Raw genomic sequence first — 21,193 nt, 5'->3', positions numbered from 1 at the left:
AAACATTTCACATAGGGTCTACAACTTTAACTTTTAAAATGATGTATACTGTTAAAACCCAAAGGCCTATCCAGACCTTTTTAAGCATTATCAGAAAAATGTAAAACAAGTTAGAGAATGTCTTTCACACAAGATAACAGAAAAATAACAGGGTAAAATATCAAACACGTGCCTTAGCATTAAAACTATCAAGCAACTGTTGTTAAAAAGATGAATAGTTTCAAGCAAAACATTTTAACACTGCAATTTGCTGCAAAGGATTTGTTTAGTTTTTAACAAAAATAACTCTTACACCGCTCCATGCAATACATCTGTGTTTCACATATATGTTTCACATATATGTTATATGCAAACATATATGTTTCACCATTTGAGAATGTGTTTTTGGAGTAAAGTATATTGAAAACTATGTGCTTTAAACTTTAAAAACACGAAACACTTTTTCACACACATGTTACACGTTCACATACAACTTTAAAGTGATGCGGATCCTTGAAAACTAAAACGTAGTATTCAGACACAGTAAAATGTTATCAGAAAAGGTTTCTGAAAACTATGTAAAACATTATGCTTTAAAATTTAAAAATACGAAACAAGGTTTTGAGGTTAAACAATGCAATCAAGGGTTGTTTTATTAAAACTCTTTTCATATATACATTTGAAGGGTGTTTTTCCCCACAAACAACATTACAAATGTTAAAAACAACAACAAAACCCAAAACAAAAAGTTTTTTTCACATGATGTTCAACAATCTCAAAAGAGGTCAAAAGTGCTTCTAAAACAATGTCTCTTTTGTCACCCCGAATTCATATTGCGTAGGTTTTCTCTACAAGAAATTGATGAAAACAGTAACATTACTGTAACTTTTAGTTTATCAAGTACTGTTATTTTACTGAAACAAGACAAAAAGAATGTTTCATTTACCCCCAACAGTTATTTTTCCCAGTTAGCCATAGGCCTATAGTTATTCCTTTTATTTTTCAGACCTAAAATGTTGATCACTACAGGCACTACATGCAATGCTCAAGAAAGCTCATTTTGGTGTAATCTTTGTGAGCTCTCACCCAGAACACAAAACCTTGTATTAGGTGTTCTAGACAAAAGCTTCATACTAACAGAAAATATTATGTAAGTTAAACTGTGAGTGTACTTTAACGTTATTCAATATTTTCAATATGAATATTATGGTTTCATGTTGCTTTACAGATTTTTGTTTGTTATTTGCTAATACTTTTTCAACTAACACTTCAACATCCAGCCCAAGATGTACAGTATAAGCATGGTCAAACATGTTCACAGGAGTTCATGAAAACATAAATACAGCATAAAGAGAATTAAATGACAGCCTTTCTACATGACACTGCTTAAGACTAAACAGATGACAGATGATTCTTTTAGGTCATCTTTCTGGTATGTCTTCGATGTGGGATCACAAGACACGACGCCCCAACAACAAAAACAAGTGAGTCTTGCTGTTTTTCTGTTACCTAATATAACTATTACACTTCAGGTTTTTCTACTATTACACTTAAAGCTGAGCATTTCACTGTTCTTCTGTGTATGTCTCTAAGCATCCGTTAAGTAAATTAATTACAGTTGAAAAGTAGTCATTTTAGGTAAAAGGTGGGATGATTCATGACTTTTAGGTGCCTGTCTATTAGGTCTGATCCACAAAACAGATGGTGTGCTTTATGTCTTAATAATTTGTTCTTCTTTTTATGAAAGCATGCTTTGAGATAACTTATATGTGAAACATGCTCAGTCACATTCAGTCACTCTGAATTCTAGTTTATATTAATTGAACGTTGTTATTCCCCAACATGTTTAACAATGCTTGTTTTCTCTGCCTCATCAAAGTTCCCACAAGTCACAAAGTTCTAGTAGCATACTGAATCCGAAACCATCCCAAATTTTAGCATGTAACAGTCTGGAGACATTTGTGTTTTTATGATTCTTTGATTTTTGTTTGCATTTCTCCTGAAACTTACTGTTTTAGAAATTGTTTACCAACTTTTAACATCAACATTCTCAACGTATTGCGTGTGATTGTAAGGTTTTGTGTGTCTGTTTTCCTTACACTTTTGGCTGGAAAAACAACAACTATGTTTATTTGCTGTAATGCTAGTGAGCTCATAAATAGATTTTTGGGGCAGTACGTGTATACAGAATGTAGCAAAAGAAGTAAAACATTATCATTAGTAAATAAGCCGAATGCACCTAATGGCACACCGGTGCGCTGGAATGATCCATTGTGTCCCACCAATCAACTCCAAGGACTGGCGTTCACTCTTCTGTAATGCAATTTATACAGAGCTGATGGACTAACATGGAACAGCTGTGAATAAATGATGTTTTATTAACAACGTTTGGGAGGAGCATGTTCAGATAATTAACCTAATTAATACAAGTGGAGACCATTCAGTTAATCAACGATAAGAGGTGTATATACAGCAGTCTTACCTCTGTTCACTGACAGTTTATCAGCATCTCTCCTCAACAACATCTCCTCACTTCTAGTCCAAACTATTCCTATCTCAAAATTCTGAGCCCCCTGGACATAACCTTCACTCTGCTTAATTATATGTTGGTGTGAACTCGTGAATCCTGTTTAAACAGGACTAAAGAGATGGAAGACGAGGAATCTAAACAGACCTAAAGGCGATTTGAAGAACATCACCCGTGGCACAGTCAACAAGATAGACTAGAATATCCAAACAATTATTAGAGGTATTCCAGATAAACACATTGTAAAAAAGTCCCAGATTATATGAGAGGAACATATCAGACATAAGCGTCCACACGGTGAAACCCTTTCAGTGGTTTGCTTGGCGTCTGCTTTGCTCTGTCCGGGATGGGCGACGGCGGAGGAGTGTACAGGCTCTTCTGCTTCGGCTTGGAGGAAGGACTGTGATGTGATGACGTCTCTCGGGTCTTGGAGCTGAAGTCACAAACATCTAATCATGATTATGTTCAGTGGCAGGACATCTTGGTTGAAAATTCACAAAAGTGAGGGGAAGGACTTTATTTCAATGGTCTACTTAATGTTACATTGCACCTATATGTAAGGTAATGCCTGTTAGGTTAAGGTTCGGGTTAGTGGAATATGAAATGAAATAGAATCCCAGGCCCTCGATATATGAAAACTTACATTTGAACTAAAATTGACTTTGAACAACTCAAAATCTTAAGTTTGGACCAGTTTAGCACACTTTCTTGATTACACATTAGATGCCTTTTACATTAATGTTGGGTAACACTTCATTTTAGTGTCCTTGTTACATGTACTTACTGTAGTAATACCATTAAATGATGCATTATTACATACAGTTCTACCAGGTTTGGTTTAGGGTTAGTTGTATTTTACAGCCCTGCTCTGCATCTATACACTATGTACTTATAATTACAATAACTGGGTAATATCTAGGTACGGACATTGAACCTACCCATAAACCTGATCTTAACCCAAGTAGTCACCTTATATTACCCAGTACTTCGTTAGGTAATGAGTGCGTACATAGTGCAAGCCAAACCCTATTCCTAACCCAGTAGAGAGCGCGTGTTGTTAATTAATATAACTCAGTACCCAAATGTATAATTACACTGTAACAAGACACCTTAAAATAGAGTGTAACACGATCTTGAAGGGTGAATCTCAAGGCACTTGGTTACAATATAGGCTTAATTTTTCATAAAGATGTGTTTTAGCAATACACTCAGAGGTTCAGGTCATTGTTTTGTCCACTTGGCATTAGATTTTGTGCGCTAATACCTGGATTTGCAGGCCTGGTTCCCTGCAGTGATGCTATAAACGAGTCCTCCGACCAGCAGTAACGCCGATCCACCCCATCCCACAAACAGCGCCACTCCCGGCTCGAACCTGTCTCCACAACAAACACCTTTACAGCTCTGATCCGTATCAAGAGCACATTTCACCTGACTTAATTTCTGGACTGAAATATTCACTTTTTGGCCTTGTAGTTGGGATCCATGAACTCAGAAATCACCTTGTGTCCGTACCAGCTGTAAGCAAACATCCCGCAGAAACCTAAAACAGAGACGAAGACGAATTCAGAGAAGCAGGAACATGCCGAACAGACCGGACAGGTGCAGACGTTTACCGGATAGAAGGTAGGTGATCCCTGCAGCAAAGGTTATTCTTGCATTCACGATTTCAGTGCCCCCAAGTTTTGTGCACTTCATCCCCACCAATGCCAGAGCGGATCCGATGAATCCCAGAAGTATGGATGTGATGACGAGAGATCGGCACAGATGAATGTATGCTGTTGAAAGATGGACACAGCAATAGTCACATTTATTTGTAGTGTTTTTCACAGTGCACTAATATTGCATTATGAGATGAATATTTCGCACATGCACAAGTCCTTGACAAATTGACGATTCTTATTTTTTATGGAATATTGCAGTTTATTTATATATGTTAAAGGTGCCCTCGAATGAAAAATTGAATTTATCTTGGCATAGTTAAATAACAAGAGTTCAGTACATGGAAATGACATACAGTGAGTCTCAAACTCCATTGTTTCCTCCTTCTTATGTAAATCTCATTTGTTTAAAAGACCTCCGAAGAACAGGCGAATCTCAACATAACACCGACTGTTACGTAACAGTCAGGGTGTACGCCCCCAATATATCTGTATAATTCATAAACACAACTTCATTCTTTATAAATCTCTCCAACAGTGTAGCATTAGCCGTTAGCCACAGAGCACTATCAAACTCATTCAAAATCAGAAGTAAACAATATAACAGTATACAATACTCACATAATCCGACGCATGCATGAAGAACACTTTGTAAAGATCCATTTTGAGGGTTATATTAGCTGTGTGAACTTTGTTAAGGCACTGTTCAAGGCAAGCGCGAGCTCTGTGGGCGGAGAGCACGGGATTTAAAGGGGCCGCAGCATAAAATCGCCACGTTTATAATGATGCCCCAAAATAGGCAGTTAAAAAAATTAATAAAAAATAATCTATGGGGTATTTTGATCTGAAACTTCACAGACACATTCAGGGGACACCTAGGACTTATATTACATCTTAATCTAGATTACATACATAATCTAGGGCACCTTTAAATTCATGTTCCACGTAATCTTGCATCAGAATAACCATCAGTGATAGTTCGATGTCTTTCACCCCCTACACACTTACAGTGCAAAAGATCTTTAGGTTAGTGCGTGTACAGAAACGGCCAGCCTAAAACATTATGGACTGGAATGAAGTAAAGTTCTGATAACACTTACTCTGCAGAGCCAGCAGGGAGGGAAACTCTTTGCAGTCTGAGACGCCGGTGGAGTCGGAGAGACAGTCTTTCCAGAGGTTGGAGAAATAGTGAGATGACGTGAGGACTAAACTGTCCACTTCAGAGTAAGTCCAGTATTCCGTCGGCATAGTCGAGCAGACCAAGATCCAGCCGCAGGCGCAGGCTACAAAGCAGCCTATTTCAGTGTACATCAGCACCGTTCTGTAATGCATGCTGGGATGAAAATATAGAAGATCTTTTAAAGATCTTAACTCGTTGAGAAGACAGATGCACCTTCCGTCAGGTGTTGGAGGGATCTAGTGCTTTCACTGGTCTGAGGGTGGAGGACACTGCTTGTTTGTGGTGTCATCAATGCCACTCTCAAACTCTGTGTTTATTATATACAGACACCCATATCACATGGTTTTGTAAAATAAAGTTTCCAAAACAACAATAATAATAATAATTTTTATTTATATAGCGCCTTTTCAACACCCAAGGTCGCTTTACAAAGACAAGTTTAAGGAACAGAACCAAATAAACATCAACATCAAATCACAATACACATACTGATGTAAAGAAGTAAAATACAGATGTTGCTTACAAAGTTAGGTTAGAGATACAAACAAGGAGGGATTCAAACAAATAACATATCCACAATTTACAGATCAAGAGCTGAAGAGTAATATTCAGAGCACAAAAAACATGTTTTTAAGAGGAAAGAAGTGAGGATGGTTGACGGATGTCTTGAGAAAGAGCATTCCCACAACACTGAAAGACTTGGCTCCCATAGTCACCTGACTAAACTTAGGGGTGACCAACAGTCCCGCACTAGAAGAGCGTAAGGGGCGAACATGAGCTTAAGGCTGAAGTAAGTCAAGAGTTTATACGCACTGGAGTAATGTGCTCATTGTTTATTGTGTGAGTCATCAAGCGGGCTGCAGCGTTTTGAACATATTGTAATCGTTTTATATTTTTAGCTGAAAGGCCATGAAGAAGTGAGAAACAGTAATCTAGTTAAGATGTAACAAAGGCATGTGTAACAGCATCCTGCTGACTATGAGAGGATCAAATACGAGAGATATTATTGTAGATAGAAAAAAGCTGTCTTTACCAATGTGATCATTAAATGAAAGAGTGGAATCAATGAGAGCACCAAGATTTCAAACTGTCGTAGATGGCATTATCAAGTCACCATCCAGATCCATCAGTTGACCGGATAGGTTTGATACAACAGATTTAGGGCTGATCAGTTTTACCTCAGTTTAATGAGTTTGTTTGTCCATCTAATCTTTAGGGTATTAGGTTAGCTTATTTGGCTTGCTGTCCACTGATGAGGAGCTTGATGAAGCAGCTTTAACACAAGATCTGATATATAAACCCACAGTGAATAAATATAGGATATGATTACATACGAAGAAGATGAAGGGAGAAGAGAGGTAAGCAGCTGATTATATACTCTGTTGATTGGAAGATTAGATCAGCTCCTTCAATTACATTTAGGAACTTTACTAAATTTAGGTAATCTGCCTCCAGCCAAAGCTTGAGTTCAAGTTGTTAATGTAGGAGTAAATGCTGAGGTGGAAGGTGTGCTACAATAAATCTGAACGTCATCAGCATAACAGTGGAATTATTTGTCCAACTGGTAACATATAAATAGTGAAAAGAAGAGGGCCCAAAACAGATCCTTGAGGTACACCAGAACTGATGGATTTGGTGGATGATTTGTGCTTCGGATATACAACAATTTATTGCCTCCCTGTCAAATAGGAGGAAAACCAGTCAAAGGCTGTGCCAGTCATTCCAGTTGCTGAAGGCTGTTACAGGAGTATCTCATGACTAACAGTGCCAAAGCTGAGTTCTAACATCAGAATCAGAAACTATGAGATCATCATAGCTTAGAACCATAACCAGGGCTGTTTCAGTATTGTGTAATGGACAAAGGCCAAACTGGAAAAGCTAATAGAGGTTTTATGCTGTTAAATAGGCCTGTAACTGGGAGGCAACAACAGCAATGCCATAGAAGAACCATTTCTGGTTCCCCAAAGAACTTTTCAGTGATCAGTTCTTAAAATAGCCATTGTTTTTCTTTTCACATGAAGAACATTTTAACAATCTAAAGAACATTTTTCCACTCTGAAGAACCTTTTGTGATATAAAATATTAGTTGGATCAATGACTGGAACAAACTGAAAGACTTTCCACAAAATGAATCCAACATGTAGCAGGTTTTTTGTAGTTTTTATTGCTGGTTGTCATGTTACAGAGCTCTTTTAGGGTTTCACACAAAGGTGTCTCTGGCAGATATTTTCTCCGCTGTGACATGTGAGATGCTGGAGACGTGAGAGCTGCTGGAGCGTTGTGACAGAGCGTAGTATGGAGTAGTGTAGAGAGATTTACCGGCCGTCCGCTGGCCGTACGACGGAGGAGCTTCTGCTGCACTCGCTGCAAACGCACTCAATATTCTACAAAAGAGAACTGGAGATCAATCTACACATTCACTATGAAAATATTCTGCAACAATAAGGTTTTTTACAATTATCTTTTTTACAGAATTTATCTTAATGTTAATCTCAACATATATTTTTAAGATCAAATGTTGTATCTGTAAACATTAGGTAATGCACTGTGAACTAACATGAACATTTTATTAAATAACATTAACAAAGGTTAATAAATGCTGTATGGATATATTGCTCCTTGTTAGTTCTTGTTACAGTTGATATTAAAAGTCTTTTATGACCTTTAATGTGAAAATGACAACTTATGCAATGCCACTGAAAACCAAAGTGACACATTTCAGAAAAAAAAGATAGAATTAAACCTTATAATAACTAACTGCATAAGTGTTCACCCCCTGAACTGATGCCTAGTTGAAGCACCCTTTGATTTGAACTTTAAGTGTTATAAAATATTCTTGATTTGTTTTGTAAGTTTTGCTGAAGCAAGCATTTACCTCGTTGGGATGACTGTAACACCATATAAAATAGATCCAAGAATTATAAAGAAACTTCCAGCCAGTCCGAGGAATATCGGAGTTCCAATCCCATACCTACACAGTACAAATACAGTGCAGACAAGTAATAATGCAAGTGAACAGAAAATCTTTTGTACATCTCTGACATCTGATAATCAGCACTGAAGAGATTTTTTAGTCTCATTATACTAGTGTAAACATAAATCAGATATTTCTCTGAAATACAGTTTTTGCAAGTTTCACATCAATCTACACCACATCATTATGACAAAGTAAAATCCATCAAGCCCTTTCTTGATCTGAGCAGTTCAACACTATCTGTATGAACATGTTTTACTGTACAACAGCTTCTTCATCGCCTCCTACTGGTGTCTTTCCTCATATAACCACATGACCTTCATTACTCTGCTCTAGGCTTTGTGTGTCAGCAGTGAAACACAAATCGAAACAATTCACATATTGGGTGCATACATGTTTTTACATTGTACTTATAGTTACAAAATACCTGCATATAATTAATTTCTGTAATTACAGTGTTTTGCAATACAACATGAACACAATAAGTACATTGGCAACATTTTAGTTTAGAGTCCAATTCTCACTATTAACAAGTTGCTTATTAGCACACATATTACTAGAATATTGGCTGTTTATTATTACTTATCAATGCCTTACTCTGTATGACCATATTCTACATCCCTTAATTTTACCCAGTATCTAGACTTAACAGCTATACCTTACTAACTGTTCATAAGCAGTAATTATGAGTTTGAGGCAAATGTCAGAGTTAATAGTGAGAATTGGACCCTAAACTACGTAACTAACAATATCATTTTTTGACATAAGTAAATAGTAGTTAAGGACACCTTTTATAAATTGACTAATATTTTTTTGTGTAATTTTACTTCAGTTAAAAGTTTGTGTGAATATTCTAAATGAAAGACTAAGAAATGGCAAAAACAATTTCCACAGTGTGTTTTTTTGCTCATATTTACCAATAGTGTGAATATTAATGGAGGAAGATTAACTGATTTTGATCCTGTTTATTTTAGATGGATTTATTTTATCATTATAGTCATCATCTGTGGTGTGAACGGGCCTTTAGTTGGGATTGTGCCGGTTCATTTCCAGGCCTGAAAGTCAGAGCATCTCTTGTTCCATGATTACCAGTGTGAAAATGTGGAATCCGGAGTGAATCTGGAGTGTGTGATTACTGCAGGAGCGAGTGTAAATGTCTTCTCTGCTGCTCATAGTCAACACATAATAATAATGTACTTTAAAGCACGACAAAAGATTATTAAAACAATGATCAAAAATTTACCTTAAAGTTAAACTTTTAATTTGACCTTATTTAAAAGCTCACTTTTTAAAAGTGTAAACAGTCATGAAAGTGTTTCTCTTTAAGTACACTTAAGTGATATTTTATTTCATTAATATTATCCATCTTTTTGTTAGCTGTTTTCTGTGAATGTGTGATTTATTAGCCACTATAGAGAAATAGCTAGAAGAATATCAAAGTGTAGAAAAACTAAAACTAATTTATTTAGTCTGAGTATATACTCCCTGTTCAGTTAACTGTCCATCCTTATGTCTATTAGTAAGTCTTTCAGTATGTTTGTTTGCCTTTTGAATAAGTTTGCTGCTACTAGATCCTGCCTCAACGCTCCCGCTGCAACCAACACAAGCCGCAGCGTGTGCTACTGCTCAATTAAAAACATCCCCGTTTGGATCATTAATCTTAAAGTATGGCATTGCCTTTTCTTGGAGAATCATGTACCTTATAATACTTCTGTCAACAACAGGTGAAAAGGCAGTTCTGGCGACCCTGTTTGTGTATAAACAATATGCTGCAAGCGCTGACACACCTGTGAGGACGAGAAACAAGAGATTTCTTAATATATGTATGGGTGAATACTGGTAAAACACTTTCCTATTCTTTGTCTTTAAACTATGTTCCCAATGAGTACATCAGTTTTAGGAGGAACCATGCTGATTTCTGATCATCTATGTAATGGATGAATTTAAAACTTTAGAGCCCCACTTTACTGCATAAACACAGGCCAGATACTCTGTGTGAGTACATATTGTTTAAATGCATATATATTCGATAAATGGTTTTGCTCACCACCAACAAAATGAAAAGCTGCTCCAGAGAATAATATTTTATCCTTTGTTTTCCGACTTCCACCAATGTATGTGCAGTCCATGCCGATGAAGCAGAGCACAGCAGCAACGAACCCCAGACTCATGCCGACCATCAGCAGCCCTCGGACGCCCTGAACGTACGCTATTCAAGAGGATCAAGAGTCAGATAACTCAATCTCTCCCATGAATCAAGCCTCATTAAAGGATACTTACGTGTGACGGCCCACAGCACATCATAGTCTCTGCAGTTCGTGACAGAAGACGTGTCCGTCACACAGTCCCTCCACAGGTTTGACCAATACCAGGACGACTTGATCATCCAGCTGCCACCTTTGCCGCCTACAAAGATGACTCTCCAGTAGTTCATGGCTAATGTGCAGCTGACAAAGAGCCAGCCGAGGGTGGAAAACAAGAATCCGAACACCTGTATCAGACTTTTCCTCATCGTTCTGTCATCTGAGCCTACGCTCATTCTCACTCAAACATGGTCGATTCTTCAGCGAGGAGAGCAGTTTGCGGTCTGACCTTTAAGAAACAGTCCTGAAGGGACGGATGTTGTGTTTGTACACACATCATGACGCTGGTTTACTATAAATATTATGAAGATTGTGTCTGGCAGAGAAATAAGACCTAATCTGTGAGACAATGGTAAATTTTGTAAGGATAAATAATTGAAATGAACATTTCTTCTATCTAGTTGGCACAATCATAATTTAATTTTTGTATCACCCCAATAATATATTGTAACAATTATATGAATATTTATTAAACATCAACAACAAGAAGAAGAACAAAATACATTCTTAATCACATTAATTTTTTAGACTTGGCAAAACAATATTTGAAGTTATAAATTCAAACATTATTGAAACTCAAATCTGCGTTGAAATGAAATTTCATTCGACAGTCTCCTGAAACTTCTGCTTCGGACTGGGACTGATGTACTGATCAACACCACATACTGCCAGAAATGAAAAATCACCCGAAATGGTGGAGCACAACATAACTATCAACAGATGACGTGATCTCATGCAGTGCTGCGTAAACATAAACATGCTGCTGAAATCAAATAATAATCCTGACCAAATCTGATACACAACATGTGCTGGCCATCCCGAGGCACTAAAAGAGCGACAAAACCCAACGAGATATGACACCATACTCTAGCCCTGTGTGTTATACGTAGGCGTTCTTGTCGAAGTGTTGTGAAGGGCTGGTGTATTCTGGCGGAGGTCTCCTCGCGTGTGACGACTGACTCTGTGGCGCCGCACGGGACATTGCAGAGACTCCGCTGTTGACGAAAGCCCTTCTGTCCGGCGGATACGGCGAACTGCTGCAAAGAGGAAACAATCATCAACATCTGTTAATACTGACATAACATCTGGGTCAAAAACAAATCAGATTCTCATGTGTAAGAAACCTTTGGCCTTTACCTGCTGCTCATGCCTTCAGACAGCGAGAGGCAGAACAGCGCTCCTCCGAGGATACACAGCGTCGATCCCGCCCAGCCGATGAACAACGCAGCACCCAGTTCATACCTGAGAGGAAGCACAACCTTTCATCACCAGCATCACTGTAGACACTGAAAGATGTTAGGAAAAAAATACATGATACATACTTCTGCGCAACAAACATAGGATCGAAAAACTCGGAGGTGATCCTGTGAGCGTAGAGGGAGCAGGCGGTCAGAGAGCACAGACCTGGTGAGGAACATCATTATATCTGAGTATAGCTCTCCAGCTGTGGATAATAGAGCTCAGAGTTCAGAGAAAGAGATGTGTAACTTCAACAAAACCCACCAAGACAAACAAAGTTGACCCCAGCGAAGGAGACGATTCTGGCTTTGGTTTGGTCAAGACCACCGATCTTAGTGCACTTCATGCCGATCAGAGCAAAGATAGATCCAAAGAAACCAAGACAGACGGCAGCGATCATCAGACCTCGACACACCTGGATATAACCTGAGCAACAATAGAAAACATATAAAAATATGAACAGTCAATCAAATCAATCAATCAGTTCCCGTTCGAGTTCGGTTCACTCATCAGTAGCTGATGTGATGGGGAAACTCCTTTCTCTGAGAAATACTGAAGCCCTGTTGAATGGTGCTAAAATGTCAATGAAGTTCAAGCACGCAAATTGGAGACGGGCCTTCCCACTATATGAGCAGGCGTTGAGCAGTCATGCCTCAGAATCCTTTACCTTCAGACATCTGAACTGTCTTCAAGAAGCCAGCTACACCTCACCATAGAGATACGCTCAGTGGACTGTGCCTGGATTGCTGCTTCCCTCCAGCGTTCTGCTGAGGATGCCAACTTTTCTTTTACTGATTTTGGATGTATGACTCTTGGATCACCCACTCAGAAGTCATCTTACCCAACTCTTCAAAAACCAAATCTCATGTTCCCCTCTCGGGAAGGTGGAGCTGCAAGCCGAGAGTAGAGATTACAGCAAGGAGTTCATATACAGGTCCCACATGTTCTCCGATTGTACCTAAAATACAAGCAGCCCCTGCCTCAGAGTGGCCTTCTGCCTTGTAAATGCACAAAATGTTCCAGTCACTCACTCACATGATGTAATAAACAGCCTAACCGCGGTGGTCTGCCAGTACAAAGCACTTCAGCTCAACAAGTAGTGACTCAAAAAGGTCCACTTGTAGTGACTGTGTGTGTTAGAGACACTAGAGAGTCCACTGTCTCACTGTACACTGCATATTCAGAAAGCACCTCTTCACAGGTGCATGCTTATTTTTGCCTTAAAAGACAAGGTATATCAATTTACAGTTGCACTGCATGTATTCGGACACTGAATGCTTCACAACTCCCTCTTGTGGCCACTATGTTGGCAACAAATTTATGTAGTCTTCTATCACCAGCCGCATCCTAAACATGGTCAACGGCTTCATTAGTAACACGATGTGATTTTACATAATCCCCATAAAAACTCGACAGGGATCATCTCTGCTTGCTCAACAAAACACTGGTTATATCATACAATTCAAATGGTGTTATGGTGATTAATTAATCAAACTCTGAGAGATGAGCCTGTTGATGAGCACAAGCTCTTTCTCTGATGTCTGTTCATGGAACACACACACACACACACACACTCTTCTTGCTGTTTTCTGGGGAAATATTAGCTTACTAGTTAACCCATGAAACAAATGAATGAATGGAAAACAGCCTGGAGACGAATACATCTAAATTATTGCCCTCAGCTCTCTTAAAAGTGCTAAACATTGACATATTAGAAGGAAAAGAGTCATTTCAGACTGTTGTGTGTTTGCCTTGCACAAATAGTTTGCTCTGTTGAGAGCATTATTTCAAGAGAATAATCACCTTGGCAAGATTAAATGCTGGCGAGATATATTGATGCTGAAGAATGAGACATAAATATATAATCTTCTTACATTTCACATAGAAGAAGCATTGGGTTCCATTTAAATGAACATGAATATGAGAATGTATCTGCTGTGTCTTTCAGCAGCACTGGAGCTACATGAACTAAACATGATGATCTGAGATGATCCAAGAGCAGCTTCAGTGCTGATGAGCAGCAGACAAAGAGTTTTACTGACATTTAACAAGTCAATTTGGAATATTTCTTATATACAGCCAAGACATTGGCTGTATAAAGTACATACATACAGGAGTGGCCAAAAGTAATGTCCGGAGGGGATATTTGTTTTTAATGACTACAAGTTTGATTAAACCATCAAAATTAGGAAAATATTTTATATATTATTAAATATTTTAAATATGAGGGAAGAACAAAACACTAAACTTTTAGTTATTTATCTGACAAAATTATTTGGCAAAAAAGGCAAACTACAGCCCCAGGTTTAAAAAAATGCATAGAGAAACAAAAAGCGGAAAAAAGCATATATAAACTACAACATAATCAGTTACTAAAATTTGTTTGCCTCTCTCTCTTTTTTCATGTGTTCATAATTTCTTTGTATTACAGCCTGGCTAAAAATTATGTCAGCACAATATGTCATGTTTCATTGTGTTATCACAAATAAAACAGTCAACCCCAAGCTACACAGTATGCTTACAAAAACTTTTACAAATTGTTAATCATATTTTAATAAAGGGTGAAGATAGGCCGGACAACACTTTTGACCGCTACAGTATATTTATTAGCACACAAACTTGACAAAAGCGTCTGACCGTCCAGCGCCAGCATTGAAGGGAAGTCTTTGCAGTTGGACACTCCAGTAGAATCCGTCACACAAGTTTTCCACAGGTTGGACCAGAAGGTGGCTGTGGTGATAACCGTGCCGTCGATTGAAGACACCTTCCAGTAGTCTGTGGGTAAAGTGGAGGACACCAGCACCCAGCCCGACGTGGTGAGTATAAACGCCAGGATCTCTCTTGCCATGCTACTCATTGTCCCTCTGAAGTTCTCCAGCTGTCTCTCCTGTGGTATTGTGCACGTCTAGCAAGTGCACTAGATCAGCTGGGTAATATATTCCCATTTGAGACTGGAGGGTGTGCCAGACTATGAATGCATCCGGTAAAAGAGAAAAGATGGCAATGCACAAAAGAGCAGGGACTTTTTAGGAATATTTAACCCTGTTCTCTACCAAGACTTGAGTTCATCCTCAAACCCTGGAAAATGAACATCACAGCTTCAAGAGAAAGACAAGGGAGAAACATCTCCTTTAGTTTAACTGTGTTAGATTATAATGTATTAAATGTTTTTTTAAGTTAAACATCAATTTTGTTGTTATTTTTACCAAATTAAAAAAAGAAAAACTCTGTAAGACTTTATATGTCTCTATAAGGCTTTACTGTAAAAGTATGCAAGAAAGAAAGAGAGAAAAATGAGTCAACCAGACCAGACAGCAAACACGTTTACATAAAGCTGAGCACTATTCATAAACATTTCTCTTACTTTATTGCTTGCATAGTTACACATTTCATATATGAAAATATTTGTGATGGTATAAAGTTATAGTCATAGCAACAAGAAAATGAGATTCGTTTTGTTTCGTTTTCCCTGTTTTTTTGCCTGAATTCTAGTTCATTATTAGTTGTCATGGTTTCTGATTAGTTCAATCCTGTTCCATTTATTATCATTCCTTATGTATTTAAGCCCTCAGTTTTCCTCAGTTCAGTGTCTTGTGTTAACTTTATGATAGTTTTGTTGTGTACGTTTATCTCTTGTTCATTAAAAGTATCTTTATTCATTCTGCGTCACACATCTCGTCTTTTGGATATTACTACAAAGCATGTGACAGAATGCAAGACCCAGATTGAATTAAGCAGCAGAAGAGAAAACCATGGATATACCTGCTGTCCGTCTGCTCCTGCTGGAGCAGGGAGATTGCTCCCTCGAGGATCATTCGAGGGATTTTTTCGATCTGGCATGTGGAGTGGGTGCATACACTACTGTGGCTCAACATACACCATCTGCCTCACTGATGAGGACAACACCAGCCCCCCTCCGGACCCAGAACCTTCAGCCATGCCTGCTACGGAGCAAAACCCAGAGCCAACCAGAGACTCAGAGCCCGAGCCTGCCAACGAAGCAAGAGCCAGAGCGTTTGACAGGGGCCAGTTTCGTCCTGGAGCCTGAGCTGATCACTGAGTCTGAACAGGTGCATGAGCCGGCACTAGTGTACGGCATAGAGGGAGTATGGGTGGAGTTTATGGGATGGATTGGAGCTCCGCCCACACTCCCATTGCTGAGGTTTGTGCAATTAGCTGGGTCCCCGCTTAACTATTTTTTTAATGGAATGATATGATGGTTCCTGGTCTGCTGTCTCCACAGGTCTCGTCCAGTTGTCTCAGTCTCTGCTGGTTTAGCCCAGTTCCAAGTCTTCATCACCGCTGGTTCCATCTAGCACCAAGTCTCTGTCGTCCAGCACCAAGTCGCCTTTGGCTCTGCCCAACTCCAAGTATCCCTTGTCACGGATGGTTCTGCGCAGCCTGTTCCATCAGCTCCACCTCAAGCCTCTGAGCCTAGGATAAACAATCAGGGCATTTTCCTGAACATCTCATTTTGTTCCCTCGTCCTTCTAGGTTCACCATCACTCTGGCTTCGCCACAGACTTCTGAGTCATCAACTGTGCCTCGACCCTCCACCCCTCTGGCTCTGCTGGGCTCTTCCTTCTGGTTCCTCCCTCTGTCTCCACCCTGACCCCACATCTCCAGGCCTTCAGTGTGAACCTGGCTTTATTTCGCTCCTGCTCCGCCTGGGTCCTCTCTGGTCACGTCTCCACCTCACTCACTTGGGCTCCTGACTCTAGCCTGGCTACTCCCTCCATTTGTTCTGCTGTGGGCCTTCATCCCGTCTCCACTCCGGTTCATTTTCTTGCATTAACGTTATGTTAGTTGTGTAGTGTGCTATTGCTCTTTGTGATGATTAAATATTGTTTCATCTGTAATTCTGCATCATGCATCATCTTTGTTGGATCATCTACACCGTTACCAAAGATTTTACAAATATACATTTAAATGCAACATACAGTATATGTTCAATTATATATATATATACATACACAGTAGCATATTTTATCACATGCATATTATTAAGTGTTATTGAATTTAAAATACATTAAGATATGTAAGTAAATATATCGTCACATTATTCAAGTACAACATGAACAAGTGATGTTAGAAATCATTTGTGTGTGGGGTCTTTCAGTCTGTGTAGGTGGAAAGTTTAGGTTATAACACAGTTATTACGGTTGCTATGTGTGACAAAGTTCAGCACTTAATGATTCTGAGAGTTTGGTTACTCATTCAGAGAGGACATAACTCTAATACTGACCTCAACAGGTCACATTTCTGTTGAACTCTTCCATACATTACCTCACCGGTCAAGAGCGGACGTCTTTCTCTGATATGGAAAAAGTTTTCCACAACACATTATATCGAAACCACAGAGATGCAGAATTACTCAGTGAGGTCTGTGGTTTCGTTGGAACAGACAGTTATCCATGTTATTGGTTACACTTTACAATAAGGTTACATTTGAAATATTAACTAACAAAGAAAATACTTTGATAGCCTTTATTATTCTTAGGTAATTTTAACATTTACTAATTCATTATTAAAATCAAAAGTTGAAACTGTAATTTAACAGACCTGAGCTGACACAGTGTCACCAGGCTCTGGTCTGAATTGTGGATTACCAACTCCTTACCTGATCTACTTACCTGAAGATGTCTCCTGTGGATTCCCAGTTATACTCCTTAGATCCCCTCGGATTCCTCCAGCGTTCTCCTAGTAAGACTCTCCACTTACCTGTATGTGTCTCTGCACCTGTTCCATTCTGCCGAGAAGTGTGTGCTCTCAGTCTCGTCCACTCACCGGTCATCTTCTAATCCCCAGATACCTGATAATAAGAAAGGACTTTATTCACTATTCATCAGGCATCAATAACTCTGACTTCACTATTACTCACCTGCTTCATTCCACCTGTTCAGTCAAAACCTGACTGGGTTTGACGAAAATCCTGTCTCTGAGTTTGGTATTCCGTTACACATGAATAGGAACTTTTTGTAAAGTGTTATCATTCTGTACGTGTTTTTCATTGTTAGAGATTTTAAGTTGGTTAATAGTGGTCGACATGGTTTCGGCCAAGGCTTATAGATCTCTGTCTGGAAAAAATTTCAGTCCAAAACCTCTGGACATTCCCATAACAAGTGAACACATCAGCTAGAGTGAACAACAGTGGTGAGTTCCTCTTTCACAATGAAAATAAGAGGTTTCTGAGAACAACTTCATCCAGTTCACAAATGGGTCTCCAGAATGAACTGTTGAAAAGTATAAAACAGATCTCAAATGAAGCTACTCTCATGCCTGTTAAGTTCCTTCTTTCAGTATAATGTAACTTGTTCTCAATGAACCCAGATTGATCTGGTATTATTAGAGAAAGGAGAATCATTTCTACTCTACAAAGACACTTGGTGTCTGTTAAGGTTAGAGTTGTTGAAATGGAGCTTCTTGTTCTTCATAATGTTTTTTTGCTGTTTGCACATTAATGTAAATGACACACGGTGTATTAATATGGCTATTTTGCTATTAGGTGAGATGAATAGGAACAATAATGCACCTGACTGACAGTCAATCGCATCTCCTGTAGAAACGTGATCTGTATAACTTTTTCCCCCCAGTTTGATTCAGTTTGCATTGTTTACTTCTTTCACATCACAATTCAGAGTGTAATGGAAGAGAGTCCTATATGTTCAGTCCTAAAAACATATAACTGAAATCTGGCAGGTTGCTGTAATAGCAGGTAAACCCCCAAAACAAACGAACAAAATCTGTAACGTCAAGAACTCGGGGTCAAATGAAATAATCACACCTTCAGAAACTAGTTTTGGCATTATATGCGACAGCCTTTCCTCACCTCAGCGATCACTAATGTTGATTGAGCAGGAGGGATCTCTCCTAAATCCCCACACCTTGCAGATACAGTCCATCATTAACCCATAAGTGATTAAAGTGCCCATAAAAGTTACACATTATGTAGATCAGTTAAACTTGGCTTGGCATTTCATCAAGGAATTTATACACAGCATCAGGATTTTCCCCCAGTAAGAAACACTCAAAGTTGTTGGGACATCATCACATAGGCAATGCCAAGCCTGTTTAACCTCTTCTCCGCCTCGAGATATGAATTTAGACATTGAACATAAGCTGCTGTCATTGTCTTGCTTTCTGAATTATGTACGGATCAGACTTTAGGCAACTTTCCGTTTGGTTGTTATCCAAGATCCATTCCTTGGCTTTGTCAAGTTTTTTCTTCATCAAGGTTATTAATATTTATTTATACTGTTTGAGGACAGACTTCATGTTGTCAATCAGTCCTTTGGTAATTCTAGCAATGAGTGCATGAACAGCCTGCACCAGCACAACTAATGAAGATGTCGCCGTGATAACGACCACATGACATAATGACGTAAACTGAACATCATTTATCATTGCTTTGGCACAAAATACGTTCAATGATGACATCTTTCAAATTAAATTCATTTCTCACTTAGACAGAATCAGCACCAAAACTGTGTCCAGGCCAGTTTGCGTGATTATATACACTCTTCAAAACTGTAAAACGTGAGTTTAAAACCTAACATAATACAAAACTGAATACAGCAATCTGCTACATTTCTACAGTAATACCATACTGAAATATATTCTGAATCTAAAAACTGAAATACTATCAAAAACAATTACATGTATCTGAACACCTACACAAGTGTTATGCTGCGTTCACACCGAACGCGTCTGGGGCGTCTGATTTACATGTTATGTCAATGCAAACGCGCGTCTAGAGGTCCTGCGGCGCGAATCAAGCTCTAGCGCGGCGCGAATCGGCCGTTGACGCGCGAATGGCGCGGCGCGAATTGAGCTTTCACTCGGCTGACGCGCGAATTGAGCGTCTGACGCCCAAACGCCCGAGTTGAAAAATCTGAACTTTGGCGTAAATTCGCGGCGCGTTAACCAATCAGGGACTCTGCTTTGGTAGTAACGTGTTTATGATGTGATCAGTGATGCCGGAGACCAGAACAAAGATGTCGCTGTGTGTAGCCACCCTGAGCTCTATGATGTGTCATTATATTTTTATCGAGACAGGAATAAAAAGGAACTTGCCTGGAAGAGAATAAGCGAAGAAATCGGACAATCTGGTTAGTTGTAAAACTTTTTGCATGATTTTAGCCGTTGATACTAGCCCACCTTCTAGCTAGCAAAAGTCGGCCGGCATAACCGAGTTAAATTGCCGCTACAGGTTTCCAACTGACGAGATTATGTGTTTATTCAGAGGATCTGTGCAGAAAGAGATGAAAGCCCCTCCCATGACGCGAATTCGCGTCTGAACACACTTTGTTTAGACGCGCGAATTGAGCGAATTTTACGCGCGTCTGAAGCGTCTGACTTCAAAATGTTCAAGCGTCCAACTAGACGCGTCTGGCGCGAATTTGACGCCCCAGACGCGTTCGGTGTGAACGCAGCATTAGTCTTTCAGTGTGATCATCATCTACAAAAGCGGAAAACCTAGGAATAATTTATTTAGTGTAATGTAAACATGGATCATGTAACAAACTGCGGTGTCTGGAGAGTGTCGCTCGTTTTATGAATTTTTACAAAATAAATCATTGTATAATGCTGCCTATTAAATGTTTTTTAAGTGTTTTATGATTAGCAAAGGTTTAATCTAACAAACATTTTGTCAGTGTTATGAAGAATGAGTTGATTTGAGACGAAGTGTTTTGGTAGTTTTAGTGCATTTTGAATGTAAAATTAACTGCTGTAAAGCTGAAAATTTGAATTTTGAAAAAGTGACCCAAGTATTGACAAACGTGTCCTAGCAATTATAATGCGTGAACTCATTTTAAATGAGATTTTATCAGGCCACGTACAAACTTGTGGAGGGATGTTTTAGATGTTGAGAAGCTTCCCATTAGATGGAAGCTTCATTTTAACAGTATAAAACCAGCCTGTTTTACAGCTTGAAATGACAAACTAGTAATTGTTATTTCCCTATAGCAGCTAATGAATCAGAAGTCTCGCACATTCAGAGATAAACTCCTCAAATCAGCACGGATCACATGATTTGTCAGAACAGTGAATTCTGCCAAAAGTTATCTTGCATTGAACTAGATCCTATGTCTGTTTTTCATGTGTTCTTTATCACTGAAAGTCTTGTTTTGGTTCATTTAAAGAGTTGTGTAAATTGTGTGCACAGCCTAAATATAATGCTTCTTGTGTCTGATTTATACAACAGCACAGCAAATTTTGCAAAATCAAGAGTAAATGTGAGAAAAAAAAAATGTAATTCAGTTCTAATTAACT

The 21,193-nt window shown here is 38.9% G+C and overlaps 3 protein-coding genes across 3 annotated transcripts; all 3 read right to left on the bottom strand.

Moving 5' to 3' along the window:
- Window positions 1-2,782: 2,782 nt before the first annotated feature.
- cldn10c (claudin 10c) lies at window positions 2,783-5,496 on the bottom strand. Its single transcript, XM_067408988.1, has 5 exons — window positions 5,265-5,496; window positions 4,120-4,281; window positions 3,965-4,046; window positions 3,771-3,878; window positions 2,783-2,939 (listed from the first exon to the last, which is right to left on the bottom strand). The coding sequence occupies exons 1-5, from the start codon at window positions 5,494-5,496 to the stop codon at window positions 2,783-2,785; spliced, it is 741 nt and encodes a 246-aa protein (XP_067265089.1).
- Window positions 5,497-5,988: 492 nt separating this feature from the next.
- On the bottom strand, window positions 5,989-10,857 carry cldn10l2 (claudin 10-like 2). Its single transcript, XM_067410749.1, has 5 exons — window positions 10,599-10,857; window positions 10,366-10,527; window positions 10,018-10,105; window positions 8,220-8,315; window positions 5,989-7,728 (listed from the first exon to the last, which is right to left on the bottom strand). Exons 1-5 carry the CDS (start codon window positions 10,855-10,857, stop codon window positions 7,545-7,547), a joined length of 789 nt encoding a protein of 262 aa, XP_067266850.1. The 3' UTR covers window positions 5,989-7,544.
- Window positions 10,858-11,548: 691 nt separating this feature from the next.
- Window positions 11,549-15,025, bottom strand: cldn10b (claudin 10b). Its single transcript, XM_067410750.1, has 5 exons — window positions 14,558-15,025; window positions 12,185-12,346; window positions 12,004-12,085; window positions 11,819-11,923; window positions 11,549-11,718 (listed from the first exon to the last, which is right to left on the bottom strand). Exons 1-5 carry the CDS (start codon window positions 14,775-14,777, stop codon window positions 11,562-11,564), a joined length of 726 nt encoding a protein of 241 aa, XP_067266851.1. The 5' UTR covers window positions 14,778-15,025; the 3' UTR covers window positions 11,549-11,561.
- Window positions 15,026-21,193: the final 6,168 nt, after the last annotated feature.

Source organism: Chanodichthys erythropterus, chromosome 14, assembly GCF_024489055.1.
Source record: "Chanodichthys erythropterus isolate Z2021 chromosome 14, ASM2448905v1, whole genome shotgun sequence".
NCBI classification, from domain to species: Eukaryota; Metazoa; Chordata; class Actinopteri; order Cypriniformes; family Xenocyprididae; genus Chanodichthys; species Chanodichthys erythropterus.
This window is presented reverse-complemented; position numbering and strand designations above follow the sequence as displayed.